Source organism: Blastomyces dermatitidis (genome assembly GCF_000003525.1).
Source record: "Blastomyces dermatitidis ER-3 genomic scaffold supercont1.8, whole genome shotgun sequence".
Lineage (NCBI taxonomy): Eukaryota > Fungi > Ascomycota > Eurotiomycetes > Onygenales > Ajellomycetaceae > Blastomyces > Blastomyces dermatitidis.
In genome coordinates this window covers 488,419-503,064 of record NW_025544781.1, presented here as the reverse complement: position 1 = coordinate 503,064, position 14,646 = coordinate 488,419, and the positions used below count along the sequence as shown (strand labels likewise).

Here is a 14,646-nt window from a genome sequence, read left to right as displayed (position 1 = left end):
TGTGTGCGTATTTGAAACTGGTCAACGGCAATCTATGAAGTTGGACTGGATGCACGTGACTAAAAGTAGCAAGACAAACAATGCAAACATCACCAACCTCTGGCCGCCAATATATCATATATCAACTAATGTATGTAAATTTCGTTACCTCAACAGACAAAGCTGGGAACCAGAGCCAGCCAGCCACTTCGCCTTGCTTCTGCCTCCCTTGTGCTGCCCACCTTGCCTAGCAATCATGCATCCTCCGCGATCGTCACATTTCTTTCTTCTCCTCCTCTCCCTCCTAACCTACGCCACCGCCTCCATTCTCACCATCACAATCCCGCCCTCGAACCTATTACCGAACCCTAATTCCCTCCCGGCCTCTACTCACGCGACCCTTACTACCCTTCGCTCCTATCCCTCCTCCCCTTCGTCTTCATCGGCCTCCGGAACTTCTACACCAGCGGGCCTACGCCTCAAAGCACCACTATCGCGTAAATCAAACTTCGTATTCAACATCCCCTCGGGACAGGTGCAGGGCTCGCAATCATTCCTCCTTGACATCCACTCGCGGGATTATATCTTTGCGCCGTACCGGGTTGATGTCGATGCGGATGGTGGCGTAGTGGGTGTGTGGGAGACGTACAGGGGGAACGCATGGGAGAATCGCGGGGTGGAAAAGGGCATGGTTCAGGTTGGGGAGGTTGCAGTCGTTGAGGCGAGGGTGATGGGGACGAGGGAATTTTATGAGGAAAGGGCTGGATGTAAGTTCCATTATATTCCTTTGTTTCATCGTCTTCTTTCAAAAAAAAAAAAAAAAAAAAAAAAAAAAAAGACTAAGTCGCTCGAAGCATTGCGATCAAAATTACTAATTGTATTTTTACACAGTTTCGCCGTTGAGCCTGTTCAAGAACCCGATGATTCTACTCGTGGTATTTGCTCTTGCTGTGACGGTTGGAATGCCTTATCTTATGGATATGAGTACGTCTGCCTTCTTCTGTTATTCGAAGCCCTTTCCACCCCACGAGTAATGCACAGTCAACTAATTAACCTTAAAAATAAAGTGGACCCAGAGACACGGGCGGAGTTCGAGAGACATTCCCGCAAAGGGCGAACAGCCGCGATTGGTGATATAAACGCAAAGGCAGGGGCGGGGGCTGGCGCCAATGCTATCCGCGGAGCGGGGCCTGGAGCCGGAGCTGGAGCCGGAGCGGGCGGGTTTGACCTTGCTGGTTGGATGGCCGGGACGAGTCAGGGACCCATGGCTGCTCTAGACTCGACAGTGAAAGCGGCTGCGAGCGGGAGAGAGGGCGGATCGGCGGCGCGGAGGAGGTGAGATGATGTATAAGAACCTTGCGTACAATGGAACTGGTGAACAAACCTAGAAAATTGGGGATAGATGTGTTATAAGCCCGACATACTGGCTTAAATAATGCTGCTCTAATCAAGACCTTCTGTACAGAGCTGGACAATTTTGAATATGCTGGCCTGTTGAAATTTCTCCTTTTGTGGTCTCAGTAGTTCTTGTGTGTCTGACATCTTTTCATCCTGCCACCTCTTTTTTGATTTGAGTATATGAGAGTCCATTGCTGCTGGCTAAAGCAGGGGCAGCCACTTCATTGTGAAAACTTGACAGAAATAAACATGTTGCCTTGAGGTGAGTGACTGGTGGGGAAAATGAGGATGGTCAGGGAGCTGTGGATGATTGAGAGGAATCCAGTCTCGCCTTAACTAATCTGGAAGGGGAAAATTGAAAACTTCCGCAACATACCATACCTAGATAGCTATCTTGGCTGTAAAGAAGCTTTGGTTCGTCTATTCCTGGCTAGCTATTATTTCTTTTCTAAATAACAGATGTACTTCCTAGTCGATGGTCAATAATGTTAATAGGCACGAATTATGGCTGAGCCGTGAACGAGGAAGACAACATTACGTCATCGCCGTTCCCGCCTGCCGATTGCCGCATTTGGATCCCAAGCCCTAATTCATTTCCATTCCATTACATATTTGCCTGAGAACTCACGATCAGATCATCTATCGGCCATTAAATAGGAACGAACATACAGACATTTCCGAAGGATCTAAGAACGACAGAATACGTGAGATGCCCGCGTTGAATGATTGAACATTTTCCCGTGCTGTCAAACAGACATCACATCGCATCATAAAGCTATCCATCCGATCTCTTGGAGCATCGATCACTTAGCATGTCATTTGCCTCCCCATCCACCCCTCCACCTCCCCCCGTTCCAGACGGCTGGAAAACGCAGTTCGACGACCGGTATAAGGAATGGTACGTCTTATCTCTCATTGCAATTCTACAGGGCACAACGGAAAAGAAACCCCGCCTCCTTCCCGCAGAAGCAAAATAGTTCCTCTAACACCAAACTGCGAAAATCACAGGTTCTACATCAACCTAAAAACGGGAGTCTCACAGTGGGAACCGCCTCCACTCCCTGATACACTTCCACCCTCATATGACGAAGCAGCCACAGCAACGCCCATTGACCCTACCTCCGCTACCACAGTCGCAGAAGCTGCAACAGACGTTATGAAAAAGACAGCTACCGCCTCCCCCTCCGCCTCCACACCACTAGAACTAAGATCTAATAACCCGTATAATCCCGCGCGGCAGCGGAATTCTTCGGGACCGGAGACTCATACAAGTATAGATGACAAGATGATAGCTGAAGATGCGAAGTTAGCTACGAAATTGCAGGCGGAAGAGGATGAGCGAGCATGGCAGGGGCGGGACCAAGGCCAGCAGACGTATGCAGGCAGTCCCCAACCACAATCACAGACACTATCACCACCGTCACATGAAACAAAAAAATCCAGGTCCAGGAGCGGCAGTGGCTTTCTCGGGAAACTAATCAGCAAAGCCTCCTCCAAAGTCCACCATGGCACCAGCAGCGGTACCGGCAGTGGGTTTGCTTCCCCAGATCATCACCAGCAACCTTACCAACAACAGCAGCAGCAGCAGCAGCAGCAATACCAGCGCCCCTACTCTGCACCATATGGATATAGCGGATACCCAGCCGGAGGTGCTGGCTTGTACGGCCCGCAGCAACCATATATGTACGGCCAGCGACCAAGACAGCGTAGGGGGATGGGAGGCATAGGACCTGGCGGAGCTGCAGCGCTGGGCCTTGGGGGCGGCTTGTTGGGAGGTGCGATGTTGGCGAATGCGATTGGTGATCATCATGATTATCAAGAAGGGTACGCGGATGGGGTGGCGGCGGATGATTCTGGAGGGGGAGATTTCGGAGGGGGAGACTTCGGAGGAGGGGGAGACTTTGGGGGAGGGGATTTCTGACGAGCGGTTTAGGCGGTTTAGAGTGGTTCTGTTCTGTTTGGTTGGTCTTTTGATGTTTGGAGTCTTGGGGATTGGGGGTTCTTCACTTGGAAACCGATTGGCTTCTAGGTTCTTTGTATCATGTACAGTCTATGTCCGAGTTGCATGAAGTATGATTGCTCATAGGTTTTGGCGCTTGGAGATTGCTTTGGTCATTTCCTCCATGGTAGGAAAACTTGGGATGTGCATGTTCGAAAAACCTGCTAATTACGCGCTTGAGGACCCATTATGAATTTTATCCACTTATATCTCTTGAGTTATGTATGTGCATAGACTGTACAGGTATCGAGTACAGAGAAACAGGTAGACCGCGTGCGTATACAGCGTAAGACGGCAATTATCTAGACAAGGGACCCGCCTCATCTCCCTCCTAATTAATCTTCACCGTCATCTTCTCATTCATCATATGTCATCATCCCCCCTTTCCCACCCCCTCTCACCCATGGAAATGAAAAAACCTACCCCTTGCCCCCCTCATAGAGTCCCCACAATCAACATCTGCGCCCAGAAATACAACCCAAACCCAACAGCCGGCTTCAACCACCCCGGATTCCCCGCCTTGCGCCTCCCAAACGAATCCTTCGCCACAAAGATGTCAGACGCAACAAACATCGCGGCGCCCAGCAGGCGCTGGTGCGGCGGCGCAGCGCTAACCCCAGCAGTCGTCGATGCGGCAACAGCCAACATCCCACTGATGATAGCCGAATAGCCAAAGACGAGCGGGCGCATGTCGTCCGAGATGGAGAGGTTGAGCAGGTTGCCGCTCAGGAGATCTGCATTGTTGTTCTTGTTCTTTTTGGGCGGGTAGATGACGCCGAGGCACTTGGAGAGTACCATGGAGACGGCGAAGGTGCCGGTGAAGATTGGCCAGGAGATGGCGGTGCTGTTTTTCAAAAAGGCGAGGATGTAGGCGACGTGGGCGGCGGCGAAGGCGCCGACGCCGGCTTGAAAGGAGGTGGAGAGTTTCTTTGGCTCGTCGGCATCCTTTTCTTCCTCCGCCTCGTCCTTCTTTTTGTACGCGACCAGGGGCCCGATGTGCTTATCATAGTACTCCGTGCGGGTGGGGATGAGGCAGAAGTCACCGATGGCGGAGAAGACGAGACCCGCAGCGATGCGGAGGTGGTACGGGTTCAATTGTTGCCATTGCCAGGGCGAAGAAGAGGGTGCTAGGTAGTAGAGAGGCCCGCCGAGGAAGGCGGCGGAGGAGAGGAGTTTGAAGATGTAGCTGCCTGGGTAGAAGGAGTAGCGCTCCGAGAGGACGAGAAGGGGGAGGGAGACGTTGACGAGGCCGATGGTCTGGGGTGGGGGGAGGGAGAGGTTGGAGAGGAAGGGCAGGAGAAGGGTGGAGAGGGAGAGCATTGTTTTAGATGTTATTTATCAACTAGTTATTTATTTATTATTGGGCGTGAGTATTTAACTAAACTATTGGATTTTGGAAGTTGCATGGATGTAGTTATTTTATATTTTTTACTCAATTTCAAGCTGCGAGAAGGTTATTAAAGCTATCTCACCTCGGCTGCGGCATCCATTTTTGCACGGAGAAATAACTATCCCAATGGTTGGTAACTTGATAGGACGGGGGTAGGGTAGGGTAGGGCGGGATAAATATGTAGAACATCACGCCACAGTAAGTTACTCTCTAGCCTTGCATCGTTTCTTTTTCTTTTTCTTTTTTCTTTTCTTTTCTTTTCTTTTTTTTTTTTTTGACGCCGATCAACTCCTCTTAGCTGGACGTATCTTCATTTGGGCCTAATTGGAAAGATATCATCTACATTGCCCTAGAAGCAGAATAAGTAGTTAACTACTCAATAGGGTTAGAAGAAAAGGACAATTCAAATGTACATCTCATTAGTATGTAATTGCTGTGACTAACTACACAGAAGTAATGTTATATTTATACAAATATCATTCTTATCGCAAACATTTTAATTCACTAACATACAGTCATTCAGGAAGCATAAATTTCATAATACATACCCCCCCCCGCCTCCTCAATCAAAACTTCATGGGTATCAATCAAAAATATATCACAAAACCTCACCACCCTTCCACCCTCTCCATCTTCAAATGCATCCCCTCAACCGGCTTCGTCGTCACCGCCCCTGCAATCCGAATCCGCTGCTTGGGATCCTGCATCTCAAACCGAAACCTCCCCACCACCCCAGCAAGCGCACACCGCAGCTCCGCCCGCGCAAAATCCTTCCCAATACAACTCCGCTGCCCATGTAGGAACGTGATCTGCGCGAAATTCGTCGCCGCCCCGCCATGGTGGTTGACGCTCTCCGTCCCATCGGGCTTGACATCAATCCAGCGCTGCGGGAGGAACTGCTCGCCCGTCTCGCCCCAGAAGGTCGGGCTGCGGTTGATGGCGTAGGGGCAGATGAGGATGCGCGTGCCCTTGGGCACATGGTTGCCGGCGATGCTGGTGTCGCGGATGGATTCGCGCACGGTCATGGGCACGGTGGGGTAGAGGCGGAGGACTTCCTGGCAGACGCCGTTGAGGAGGGGGAGGGATTCGAGGTCTGCGTAGGTGATGGGGCTGTTGCCGCTGGGGATGCGGGCGCGGATTTCGGCGCGCAGGCGGGTTTGGATGTCTGGGTGCTTTGTGAGGAGGTAGCAGGCCCAGGTGAGGGCGCTGGCGGTTGTTTCGTGCTGATTTTCATGCGCGTGTTAGAGATGTGGGTTGGATAGGGGGGAGGGAGGAAAGGGGTGGGATTTACCCCTGCTGCAAGGAAAGTGAGCATCTGCTCAACAAGCTCATCATCCGAAAAGTCTCCTCCGACCATCATTGTGCCCAGGATATCAGTCTCAAGTTCCTTAGCGGTGGCCTTGCTGGAGATAAGAGCCGCCTTCTTCTCCTGAACAACATCCAGACAGAGGCTGCGCAGGAAATCCGTTTTTTCGGTAATGACCTCATTAATGCTCCAGGGCAGTCTTTGGGTGAACCATTGCGGGAAGAGGAAATTGACGTTCAGGAAAGCTATCTTCTCCTTAGTAGGTTCCAGGATGGACAAGAAGGCATCTACCACGGCGTGCTCGGATGACTGCATCGAGCGGAAATCGCGGCCCATGGCAGCAGGGCCGATTATATCAAGTGTGAGCCGCCTAGAAAAGTAGGTCAGAAACTTTTTTTTAAAATACAGAAATTATAAAGGAACCATGTAAGTTCTTTTGAGTCTGCTCTAACACTCACCTCGCCCACTCGCCCATCTCAACCTTTCCCATGCCCTGCGCACCACCTACCCCTTCCCACGGATGCTCCTTGAGATCCTTCTCCAGCTCCTTCAGCAACAAGCCCGTCTTCTCCCACATAAGCGTATACAGGGCACGGATATTCTTAATGTTAAAAGCAGGGTTGATGGCCTTGCGATGCTTCTTATGAATGGCGCCCTCAGACAAGATCAAGCCGTGGCCGATGATGCGCGCAAGGAACGCGCGCACTTTGCCGGGCTTCTCGAAATCGTAGGTGTTTGTGCTCATGACGTCGAGCAGGGCGGCGTGGTTGGTGAGCAGCAGGCAGTTGTGGCCGATACTGTTGCGGAAGTAGAGCAAGCCGTTGTTGGGGATGGTTTTCATCCATTTCAAGGGTAATTTGCCGCAGGGTTCGTCGAAGACGAGTTTGGCCATGTTGAGTCTGCCCTGTAATGCTGTTAATACATATTTTTTATTTGATTGATTGATTTATTTATTTTTAAGGGGCCCATCATTGAAACCATATATGGCTGTATTGTGTAAATATTTCCCCTGAGTTTTCGAATAGGGGCGGCAGAAGAACAGCATCAGCATATGGATGGTATTTAACACATACACACACACACACACCTTCACCACTGGCAGATGCCTCAACGGACTCAGAAATCTCGGCCATATCACGACATGATATAGCAGCTTCAACGCGATATTCAGCGCTAGTACACGTAGGCAGAGGCCGTAGAAGGCCGATTCGGGGAACACAGTTCGCTGGAGAACGTAGCTCTCCAGGACACTGATCCCGCCAACGATGGGGAGGGACATGGCTGCATTGAATAGTAAGTAATACAATGCAAGAAACAGACAGGGTCAATGTCTGGAAATAACATGTTGGCTTTCTCCCATCTCTATATGACTATATTTATCTCCCCTGATATCCATGGTTTGCTGGTTAACCGCTGCCTGGTCGAGACATGACGCATGACAGCAGCAGCCTCCGCACATCGTCTTCAATAATTATGTATTTTATCCTTCTTTTCGTCATCATTATTTGCCATTGTATTATCTCATTTTTTTTTTTTTTTTTTTTTTTTTTTTAATTCCTCGACCCCCGTCTCTCACATGTCGTAGCCGAGGTTGCTGGCGGCGGCAGGGGTAACATTAACATATTTAATGGCCCGCAGATGCTTGAATAAGTTAACCAAGACACAAATACAACCCCAAGGACTCAATGAGGGTTAACTAGTTAGTCGGCGCCGGCGGTGAGGCCGGGGCAAAGGCTGCTATTAATTCCCCTCTATTCCTTTGCAAGTTTACCCCACCACAGAGCCACAGCGGACTTCAATAACCAGATAAAAAGCTCCGAGGCCCAGGGCGATGACAGCGGAAGAGCGGACAATATAATATAAAACCTATAAATAAATAAAAAAAACATATACACATGGGAGGGATAGGCAGGTGAACACAAGATGTAACATGGATATAAAACATCTCATAAAGCTACGACAGACTACATGATATAATATATATATATATATGTATATATATATACAGCTTGAGGAACTGAGCATCGGAGCCAAACCAGGCACAGAAACCATCTATCAAGAAAAAGAAAGTATAAAGAATAAAGAATAACAAAAAGTCAATAAGTCAATACAAAAAAAAAAAATGACCGCCCTCCAACAACCCCTGGACATCCTCCGCCCCTATATCGGGACAACCCTCGACCCGCTCCTCTCCTATCTCAACTCCTCCCCACTCCTCAAAAAGGCCCTCATCGCCGCCCTCGCGCTCGGCTTCCTCCGCACCATCAACCGCACCCTCTCCAGTCAGGCCTTGAACAATTGGCAGAGCCAGCGGCCATGGGACAACAAGCGCGAACTGGTGCTAGTGACGGGCGGGTGCAGCGGCATTGGCAAGCAGATTATGCTCGACCTGGCGCAGAGGGGGGTCAGAGTTGTCATTTTGGACTTGAATGAGCCGGACTTTAAGCTGCGTCTGTTCCCCGTTCCCCGTTCTCCGTCCCCTAAATCCAAATGATATATATGAACATAGTTTGCTGATTATTAAAAACAGCGCCCAACGTCTTCTTCTACGCAGCCGACGTCACCTCGACCGCCAGCATCAAAGCCGTCGGCGACGCCATCCGCGCCGCGCACGGCGACCCAACCGTGCTCATCAACAACGCCGGCGTCGGCTACGAAGGCACCATCCTCGACGAGCCCGAGGAGCGCATCCAGCGCACCTTCCAGGTCAACACCATCTCGCACTTCTGGATGGTGCGCGAGTTCCTGCCCGCCATGATCCGCGAGAACCACGGGCACGTCATCACGATCGCGAGCATGGCGTCGTTCGTCGCGCTGGGCGAGATGGCCGACTACGCCGGGTCCAAGGCGAGTGCGCTTGCGTTCCACGAGTCGTTGACGCAGGAGTTGAGGATGTGGTATAAGGCGAAAAAAGTGCGGACGAGTATTATCCACCCGCTGTGGGTGGCGACGCCGATGATCCAGCAGCTGACCAAGCCGGGGACTGTGTTTAACATGCCGACGATGACGGTTGATGTGGTCTCCAATGCGGTTGTGAAGCAAATTCTGTCGCAGCGCAGCGGGCAGGTTGTGCTTCCAACGCGGCGGTCCGGGCTCAGATTGCTGAGAGCGTTCCCTATGTGGTTGCAGGAGCGAGCGAGGGGGATTGGCTCGATGCAATTGAAGGCTCTAAGAGACATAGACGTAACGCTGCAATGAGAGGGGAGTGTTTTACTAGTATGAATATGCCTTGTATATATGTATATAGAATAAAGAAGTAAAGACACAAAGAAAATAAAATAAAATTCACATAAAAACTGTGAACTGATGATTACTTCAGAAGCTCCCGTAGCCACATCTTCATCCGCTTCCCCGTCTCCGTCTCTGTCTTGTCTCCCAGATAAAGGTTGAATATTAAGGCTACATGGCACTCCCGCTTGCCGACGAAAAACTCGACGTTCGAAAATCCATCCTACAGGTTTTTTAGACTTAGCAATTTTTGAATGTCCCTTTTGTGGACTTTTTTTTTTTTTTTTTTTTTTTTTTTTTTTTTTCACGTACCTTAAACTTCGCTGCCAAATCTTCAATGGCAGGTAGTAGAATCTCATGTTCCCCACCAAGAATCAACACCGAATTGACCTTGTAGTCGTTATACCACTCGGCCGGCGCCATCGAGAGATCCGTATAGTAATCCCGTTTCGTCGTCCCAATGTACGTGCCGCCCCACGGCCCGCCCACCGCATGCGTGATCAGATCACCTTGTGGATCAATAATGATCTCGGGCAGGGACTCTGTATCCAGAGACGTCCAGGGGGACACGAGCACGGCACCTCCCAAATTACCGCTCAGCGACACCGCGTCAATCTGGCTGTGCGGGTGAGCTACGTGCGACAGGACGGCGCCAGCGAGGTTGCCGCCAGCGGAATCGCCGCCCAAAAACACATTTGCGGGCTTACGGCCGGTCGTGTCGAGGATGTAGCGGAGGCACTCGACGGCCTGGCGGAGCTGGGTTGGGTAGACGGCGTGTGGGGTCAGGGTGTAGGTCGGGCAGAAGACGGCGAGGGCTTTCCCAGCCCTGTGCATGTCTGCGATGGTGCGGGAGAAGAAGCGGAAGTAGCCCATGTTGGCTGGGAGGGCGAAGCCGCCGCCTATTGGGAGGAGAAATAGTGGTGTGAGTGAGTTTTGTTTCGTGATATCATGGGATGTGAGGATAAATCGCGTCCTTGTTCACGCACCGTGGTACCAGATCAACACGTTCTCTGCGTTCTTGTCTCCGATCCAGTGGCCATGGACGCCATGGGGCAGCTCGACGGACTGCACTGGTTTGTTGGCCTTTTTGGCATATCGCTCGTAGATTTTGTTGGTAGGCGGCATAACAAGTCTGTAAATTTCCCTGTCAGCCTCTTGTTATCCAAACGATCTTCTTTATCAGTACTCACTGCAGCTGCAGCGGCGACAGTCTGGCCGTGGCCTTTCGAAGGATGGCATATCCAACGTGCAATGTCAGCGTCTTTGGCTGCTTCTCGCTGCGAGAGAGACCGGTGAGCAGCGCGTAGAGAGCAGCTAGAACGATGGAGCACAGTCCGGGAATCATGTCCATCTTTTGCGCCAGAGTCAGCTTTTTGATCGTTGTCGCTGCTGTCATTTTTGCTGTCTCTATAGTAGTCGCTGTTCGTGTGTTGCTGTTGTGATATATAACTATTATAACTAGTTATATCATTGATACCTCCGAAATTGTTTACCAATGCCTCTTCAGAAAATAACAAACAAGACAGACCGCGCAAGGACAAATCAACAGTCAATTCCTCTTCGTCTCAACTTTTCTCTCATCTATCTCCTCGATGCGCCCTCATGGTCTGGTCTGGTCTGGTCTGATCTCCGCCGCAGTCCCTCATTGCCCGCCATAGTTCCACTAAAACAGCAATATTTCACATGGGCCGACGCCAGCAGCCAGGCTAGTTAAAACAGAAATAAATAAGAGAAAAAAAGCAAATATTTTAGTTACTCCGGCCGAATCTGCACAAGGGTAGTTAACTAACTAAATGCCAGCAGCCTAGTCCGATTCTCTTCTTCCCCCCCCACATTTATCGCCCATTGATATTGATGAGTGTACGATTAACGAATGATCCGCTCCCTGTTGAGTTCCTCGGCGGCTGTTAGCGGGCGCCGTTCCCCCGATATTTGACCCATAACATATTTAATAATATAACAATAACGGATGGCTCACATTCCCTGAGTGTGTCTGACGCCAGCCAGGTCCGAGGGAGGGCCGAGGGAGGGCCGAGGGGGAGAGAGACATTGTTGAGGGAGTTGATAAAAATACATCCATACCTACATAAAATATCTTGGATGTCCTGAACATTTCCAAACGGGATATTCTTCTTGAAAAAGCCTTTTTGTGATGGCCTGGAACATACAACATAACGCTGTTCAGCAGCAACTAAATAGTTACTACTAAAAGGAACAATCTAAACTCCTTTTTGACTCGCCTGTCGGGGCAGCGCCAATCAGAATGAATGGCCTTGTCTCAAATGTCTCCGATGCTGGCGCTGCTTCGTCGACCTTTGACGTCCTCATCATCGGCGCTGGCATCTCGGGCATCAACACGGCCTACCGCCTCCAGAGCGAGCTGCCAGGCTACAAATATGCCATCCTCGAGGCCCGGAATGCCATTGGCGGCACCTGGGACCTGTTCAGGTATCCTGGCATCCGCTCTGACTCGGATCTCTTCACATTTGGCTTTGCGTGGAATCCCTGGAACCAGAACAACCCCATCGCTGAAGGCCCCGCGCTGAGGACCTACATGCGGGAAACTGTGCAGAAATTCGGCATCGATGAGCATATCCACTTCCACAAGAAGGTGCTGGCTGCCGACTGGTCCAGCACCGCCAATCGATGGACTCTCCAGGTCGACTGCCAGGGGACCACGGAAACCTACACTGCGCGCTTCGTCGTTTTCGGCACCGGCTACTACAATTACACTGAACCGCTCGAAGCTGACATCCCCGGCATGAGCAGTTTCGAGGGCCAAACCATCCACCCGCAATTCTGGCCCGAAAGCCTCGACTACACAGGCAAAAAGGTGGTCATCATCGGCAGCGGCGCAACTGCCATCACCTTACTCCCCAGCATCTCCCAACGCGCCGCCCACACAACCATGCTCCAGCGCAGCCCGACCTATATCCTCTCCCTGCCCAACTGTGGCAGTCTCCTCTCCTACCTCCTACCCCGCCCCTTGTACCACAGGGTCCAGCGCGTCATCTGGATCCTCACCACCCGCCTCTTCTACACCTTCTGCCAATCCATGCCCTGGCTCGCCCGGCGCATCCTCAGACTCTCCGTCTCCGCCCAGCTCCCCAAACACATCCCGCACGACCCCCACTTCCGCCCCAGCTACAACCCCTGGGACCAGCGCCTCTGCGTCTCCCCCGATGGCGATTTCTTCAAATGCCTCCACACCGGCCGCGCCGACGTGAAAACCGACACCATCAAACAAGTCACGCCGACAGGCATCCAGCTGAACTCCGGCGATCACCTCGACGCCGACATCATCGTCACAGCCACAGGCCTCAAACTCCTCATCGCCGGCGGCGCGCGCATAACCGTTGACGGCCAAAAACCCATCCACATCCCAGATAAGTACATCTGGAACGGCATGATGGTGCAAGACATCCCCAACGCGTCCTTCGTGATCGGCTACGCCCACGCCTCCTGGACCCTCGGCGCAGATGCCACGGCGCACTTCATCGTGCGGCTCCTGAAACACATGGAGAAGCATGGGTTGGTGGCTGCCGTGCCGCGGCTGGATGCGAAGGAGGCGTCGACGCTGGAGGGCCGCCGGCTGCTGAGTCTGTCGTCGACGTATGTGGTGCGTGCGGAGAATTTGATGCCCAAGGCGGCGAATCGGAGGCCGTGGTTGCCCCGGGGGGATTATTTGGGGGATTATTGGTTCGCGAGGTATGGGCGGATTGAGGAGGGTTTGGAGACTGTTGAGGGGAAAGCGGGGGAGGGGTTTAGATTAGCCGGGATAAGAAGAGGCAAGTAGCTAGATTGGGTTATAGATTTGTTTTATTTTTAATTTTTTTTTTATTTATTTATTTATTTTTAATTTAATATATTTATTTTTTATTTTTAATTTTTTTTTTTTAAGAACTGCAATGAGCAGTGAAAGAAGATGATGAACTTACTGGCATTAAATATGGTTTTATATGGGATGAATGGGCTGTCAATGTACTGTGTATATTTTTGATGAATTCTTTTAGTTATCTAATGAAAATCACATCCCCAACCTTCTCCCTGATACAAGGGAGGTAGTGACAATAAATACTGATATTTTCTCTCTATCTTCTTTTTCGAAGCGAGTTTGCTGATATATCATTTTTCATTTTGCGGATGAGGAAGTTTAATTAATATGAGAAGATATTATAGTGAATTATTTATGAGAGATAGAGCAGCCTGAATTTGCCATCTATCTCCCCCTTCCTCTTCATCTTCTTGATACATAGAATGCTCTCAGGGGGAGGGGGAGAGATCTCTCGCAATATCTAGTTAGCGCCTTCATATTTGTCTTTGTTGAATTTGTCTTTGTTGAATTTGTCTTTGTTGATAATAAAGTGATAAATATCTAGCACAGGAAGCAGATGAATTCTTTTGACTGCTTTTGAAGTATTGAATATCCGAAAATGTGAGCTTCACATACATATCAGATAGTATTGAATAATATAATACTGCCTGACCAGTGGAGTATAAACAGAATCACAGTTAGTTAAATATTTATTTATTCATAAACCCAGATTTGAAGCCAACTAAATTGTGTATTTTACACAATTAACTATTTGACAGCTGTTCATTGGCCAAAAGAGCCGCTGCCACGTTTCTTATTATATTTAAATATTTACAGCAAATCATACACAAACAGACAACAAGATCTGTTTAATATCTAACTTATCACACAGAACATCAAGCAACATTTTTGTGAGAAACATCAACAGCACTCACTGCTCCTGACAGGTACCCCCTTGTCTATCTTATATATAACTTTATACCTGCAACATGAAGAGAGCTCACTGAGAGTGAGATAAGGCTGCTGGTAATGGGTATTGTCTCCTCTGCTCTGTACAATATATATATATATATAGGTTCCATCCAAGCCAGGAATTGGCAGCTGAAACATTGCCCTGAAGACAAGCGAGTCGCTCTTCTTGGAGCACACTGCACTGCACTGCACTGCACTGGAGTTATAATACTCGGAGGAGATCCAGCGAGACATCCGGAAGAGAACATTCATTGGATGATTTGATTCTTCGCTATGGATAGCTCCACCCCGAATACCTACTACACCTTCATACATACATACTACTAATGATTTCATAGCAAGGGCCTTGCCTCAAGTTGCCTGGCTCGGTGGGCCAGTGGCTCGCGCTCCATCGTCTCGTCTATCCGAGCCCACTATTCTTATTTTTATTGTTCCAGCTTCCAAGTTCCAGTGGCAGGCTAGCAGCTGGCGGTGCGGTGGTGCTGCTGACCCCTCGCGATTTTCTCGCACTCGCTTTTCATACGAGGCCTAAATACCCCCGCCCCCCCCCCCCCCCCCCC

The 14,646-nt window shown here is 50.2% G+C and overlaps 6 protein-coding genes across 8 annotated transcripts; 3 read left to right on the top strand and 3 right to left on the bottom strand.

The window, feature by feature from the left end:
* Positions 1–235: 235 nt before the first annotated feature.
* On the top strand, positions 236–3,298 carry BDCG_17462 (uncharacterized protein; the record flags this gene model as incomplete). The annotated part of the gene is made up of 5 exons (XM_045426581.1): positions 236–746; positions 871–963; positions 1,047–1,314; positions 2,153–2,275; positions 2,386–3,298. The coding sequence occupies 5 exons, from the start codon at positions 236–238 to the stop codon at positions 3,296–3,298; spliced, it is 1,908 nt and encodes a 635-aa protein (XP_045281973.1).
* On the bottom strand, positions 816–4,907 carry BDCG_07098. Of its 2 annotated transcripts, XM_045422865.1 has the most exons (2): positions 2,945–4,907; positions 816–2,838 (listed from the first exon to the last, which is right to left on the bottom strand). In XM_045422865.1, the coding sequence occupies exon 1, from the start codon at positions 4,694–4,696 to the stop codon at positions 3,812–3,814; it is 885 nt and encodes a 294-aa protein (XP_045278408.1). In that variant the 5' UTR covers positions 4,697–4,907; the 3' UTR covers positions 816–2,838; positions 2,945–3,811. The 2 variants fall into 2 exon arrangements, with proteins under 2 accessions (XP_045278408.1, XP_045281972.1); XM_045422864.1 differs by having other exon boundaries at positions 816–4,907.
* Positions 4,908–5,181: 274 nt separating this feature from the next.
* BDCG_07097 lies at positions 5,182–7,978 on the bottom strand. 2 transcript variants are annotated; one of them, XM_045422862.1, is made up of 4 exons: positions 7,148–7,978; positions 6,531–6,976; positions 6,058–6,442; positions 5,182–5,989 (listed from the first exon to the last, which is right to left on the bottom strand). In XM_045422862.1, exons 1-4 carry the CDS (start codon positions 7,349–7,351, stop codon positions 5,375–5,377), a joined length of 1,650 nt encoding a protein of 549 aa, XP_045281970.1. In that variant the 5' UTR covers positions 7,352–7,978; the 3' UTR covers positions 5,182–5,374. The 2 variants fall into 2 exon arrangements, with proteins under 2 accessions (XP_045281970.1, XP_045281971.1); XM_045422863.1 differs by having other exon boundaries at positions 7,160–7,978.
* Positions 7,632–9,362, top strand: BDCG_07096 (short-chain dehydrogenase/reductase 2). The gene is made up of 2 exons (XM_045422861.1): positions 7,632–8,522; positions 8,603–9,362. Exons 1-2 carry the CDS (start codon positions 8,195–8,197, stop codon positions 9,268–9,270), a joined length of 996 nt encoding a protein of 331 aa, XP_045278407.1. The 5' UTR covers positions 7,632–8,194; the 3' UTR covers positions 9,271–9,362.
* On the bottom strand, positions 7,991–13,112 carry BDCG_07095 (lipase/thioesterase). Its single transcript, XM_045422860.1, has 4 exons — positions 10,491–13,112; positions 10,287–10,432; positions 9,613–10,199; positions 7,991–9,523 (listed from the first exon to the last, which is right to left on the bottom strand). Exons 1-4 carry the CDS (start codon positions 10,694–10,696, stop codon positions 9,383–9,385), a joined length of 1,080 nt encoding a protein of 359 aa, XP_045278406.1. The 5' UTR covers positions 10,697–13,112; the 3' UTR covers positions 7,991–9,382.
* On the top strand, positions 10,922–13,606 carry BDCG_07094 (flavin-binding monooxygenase). Its single transcript, XM_045422859.1, has 2 exons — positions 10,922–11,039; positions 11,104–13,606. The coding sequence occupies exon 2, from the start codon at positions 11,564–11,566 to the stop codon at positions 13,094–13,096; it is 1,533 nt and encodes a 510-aa protein (XP_045278405.1). The 5' UTR covers positions 10,922–11,039; positions 11,104–11,563; the 3' UTR covers positions 13,097–13,606.
* The last annotated feature ends 1,040 nt before the right edge of the window (positions 13,607–14,646 follow it).

Excerpts from the sequence above, each read along its gene's own strand:
- BDCG_07098 (XM_045422864.1), bottom strand. The coding sequence starts at position 4,696 with ATGCTCTCCCTCTCCACCCTTCTCCTGCCCTTCCTCTCCAACCTCTCC.
- BDCG_07097 (XM_045422862.1), bottom strand. The coding sequence starts at position 7,351 with ATGTCCCTCCCCATCGTTGGCGGGATCAGTGTCCTGGAGAGCTACGTT. Across the intron at positions 6,443-6,530 it reads GAGATGGGCGAGTGGGCGAG|GCGGCTCACACTTGATATAA; the intron begins GTGAGTGTTAGA and ends CTACTTTTCTAG. Across the intron at positions 5,990-6,057 it reads TCACTTTCCTTGCAGCAGGG|CACGAAACAACCGCCAGCGC; the intron begins GTAAATCCCACC and ends CATGAAAATCAG.
- BDCG_07096 (XM_045422861.1), top strand. The coding sequence starts at position 8,195 with ATGACCGCCCTCCAACAACCCCTGGACATCCTCCGCCCCTATATCGGG. Across the intron at positions 8,523-8,602 it reads TGAGCCGGACTTTAAGCTGC|CGCCCAACGTCTTCTTCTAC; the intron begins GTCTGTTCCCCG and ends TATTAAAAACAG.
- BDCG_07095 (XM_045422860.1), bottom strand. The coding sequence starts at position 10,696 with ATGACAGCAGCGACAACGATCAAAAAGCTGACTCTGGCGCAAAAGATG. Across the intron at positions 10,433-10,490 it reads CTGTCGCCGCTGCAGCTGCA|ACTTGTTATGCCGCCTACCA; the intron begins GTGAGTACTGAT and ends GGAAATTTACAG. Across the intron at positions 10,200-10,286 it reads CGTGTTGATCTGGTACCACG|GCGGCGGCTTCGCCCTCCCA; the intron begins GTGCGTGAACAA and ends TCCTCCCAATAG.
- BDCG_07094 (XM_045422859.1), top strand. The coding sequence starts at position 11,564 with ATGAATGGCCTTGTCTCAAATGTCTCCGATGCTGGCGCTGCTTCGTCG.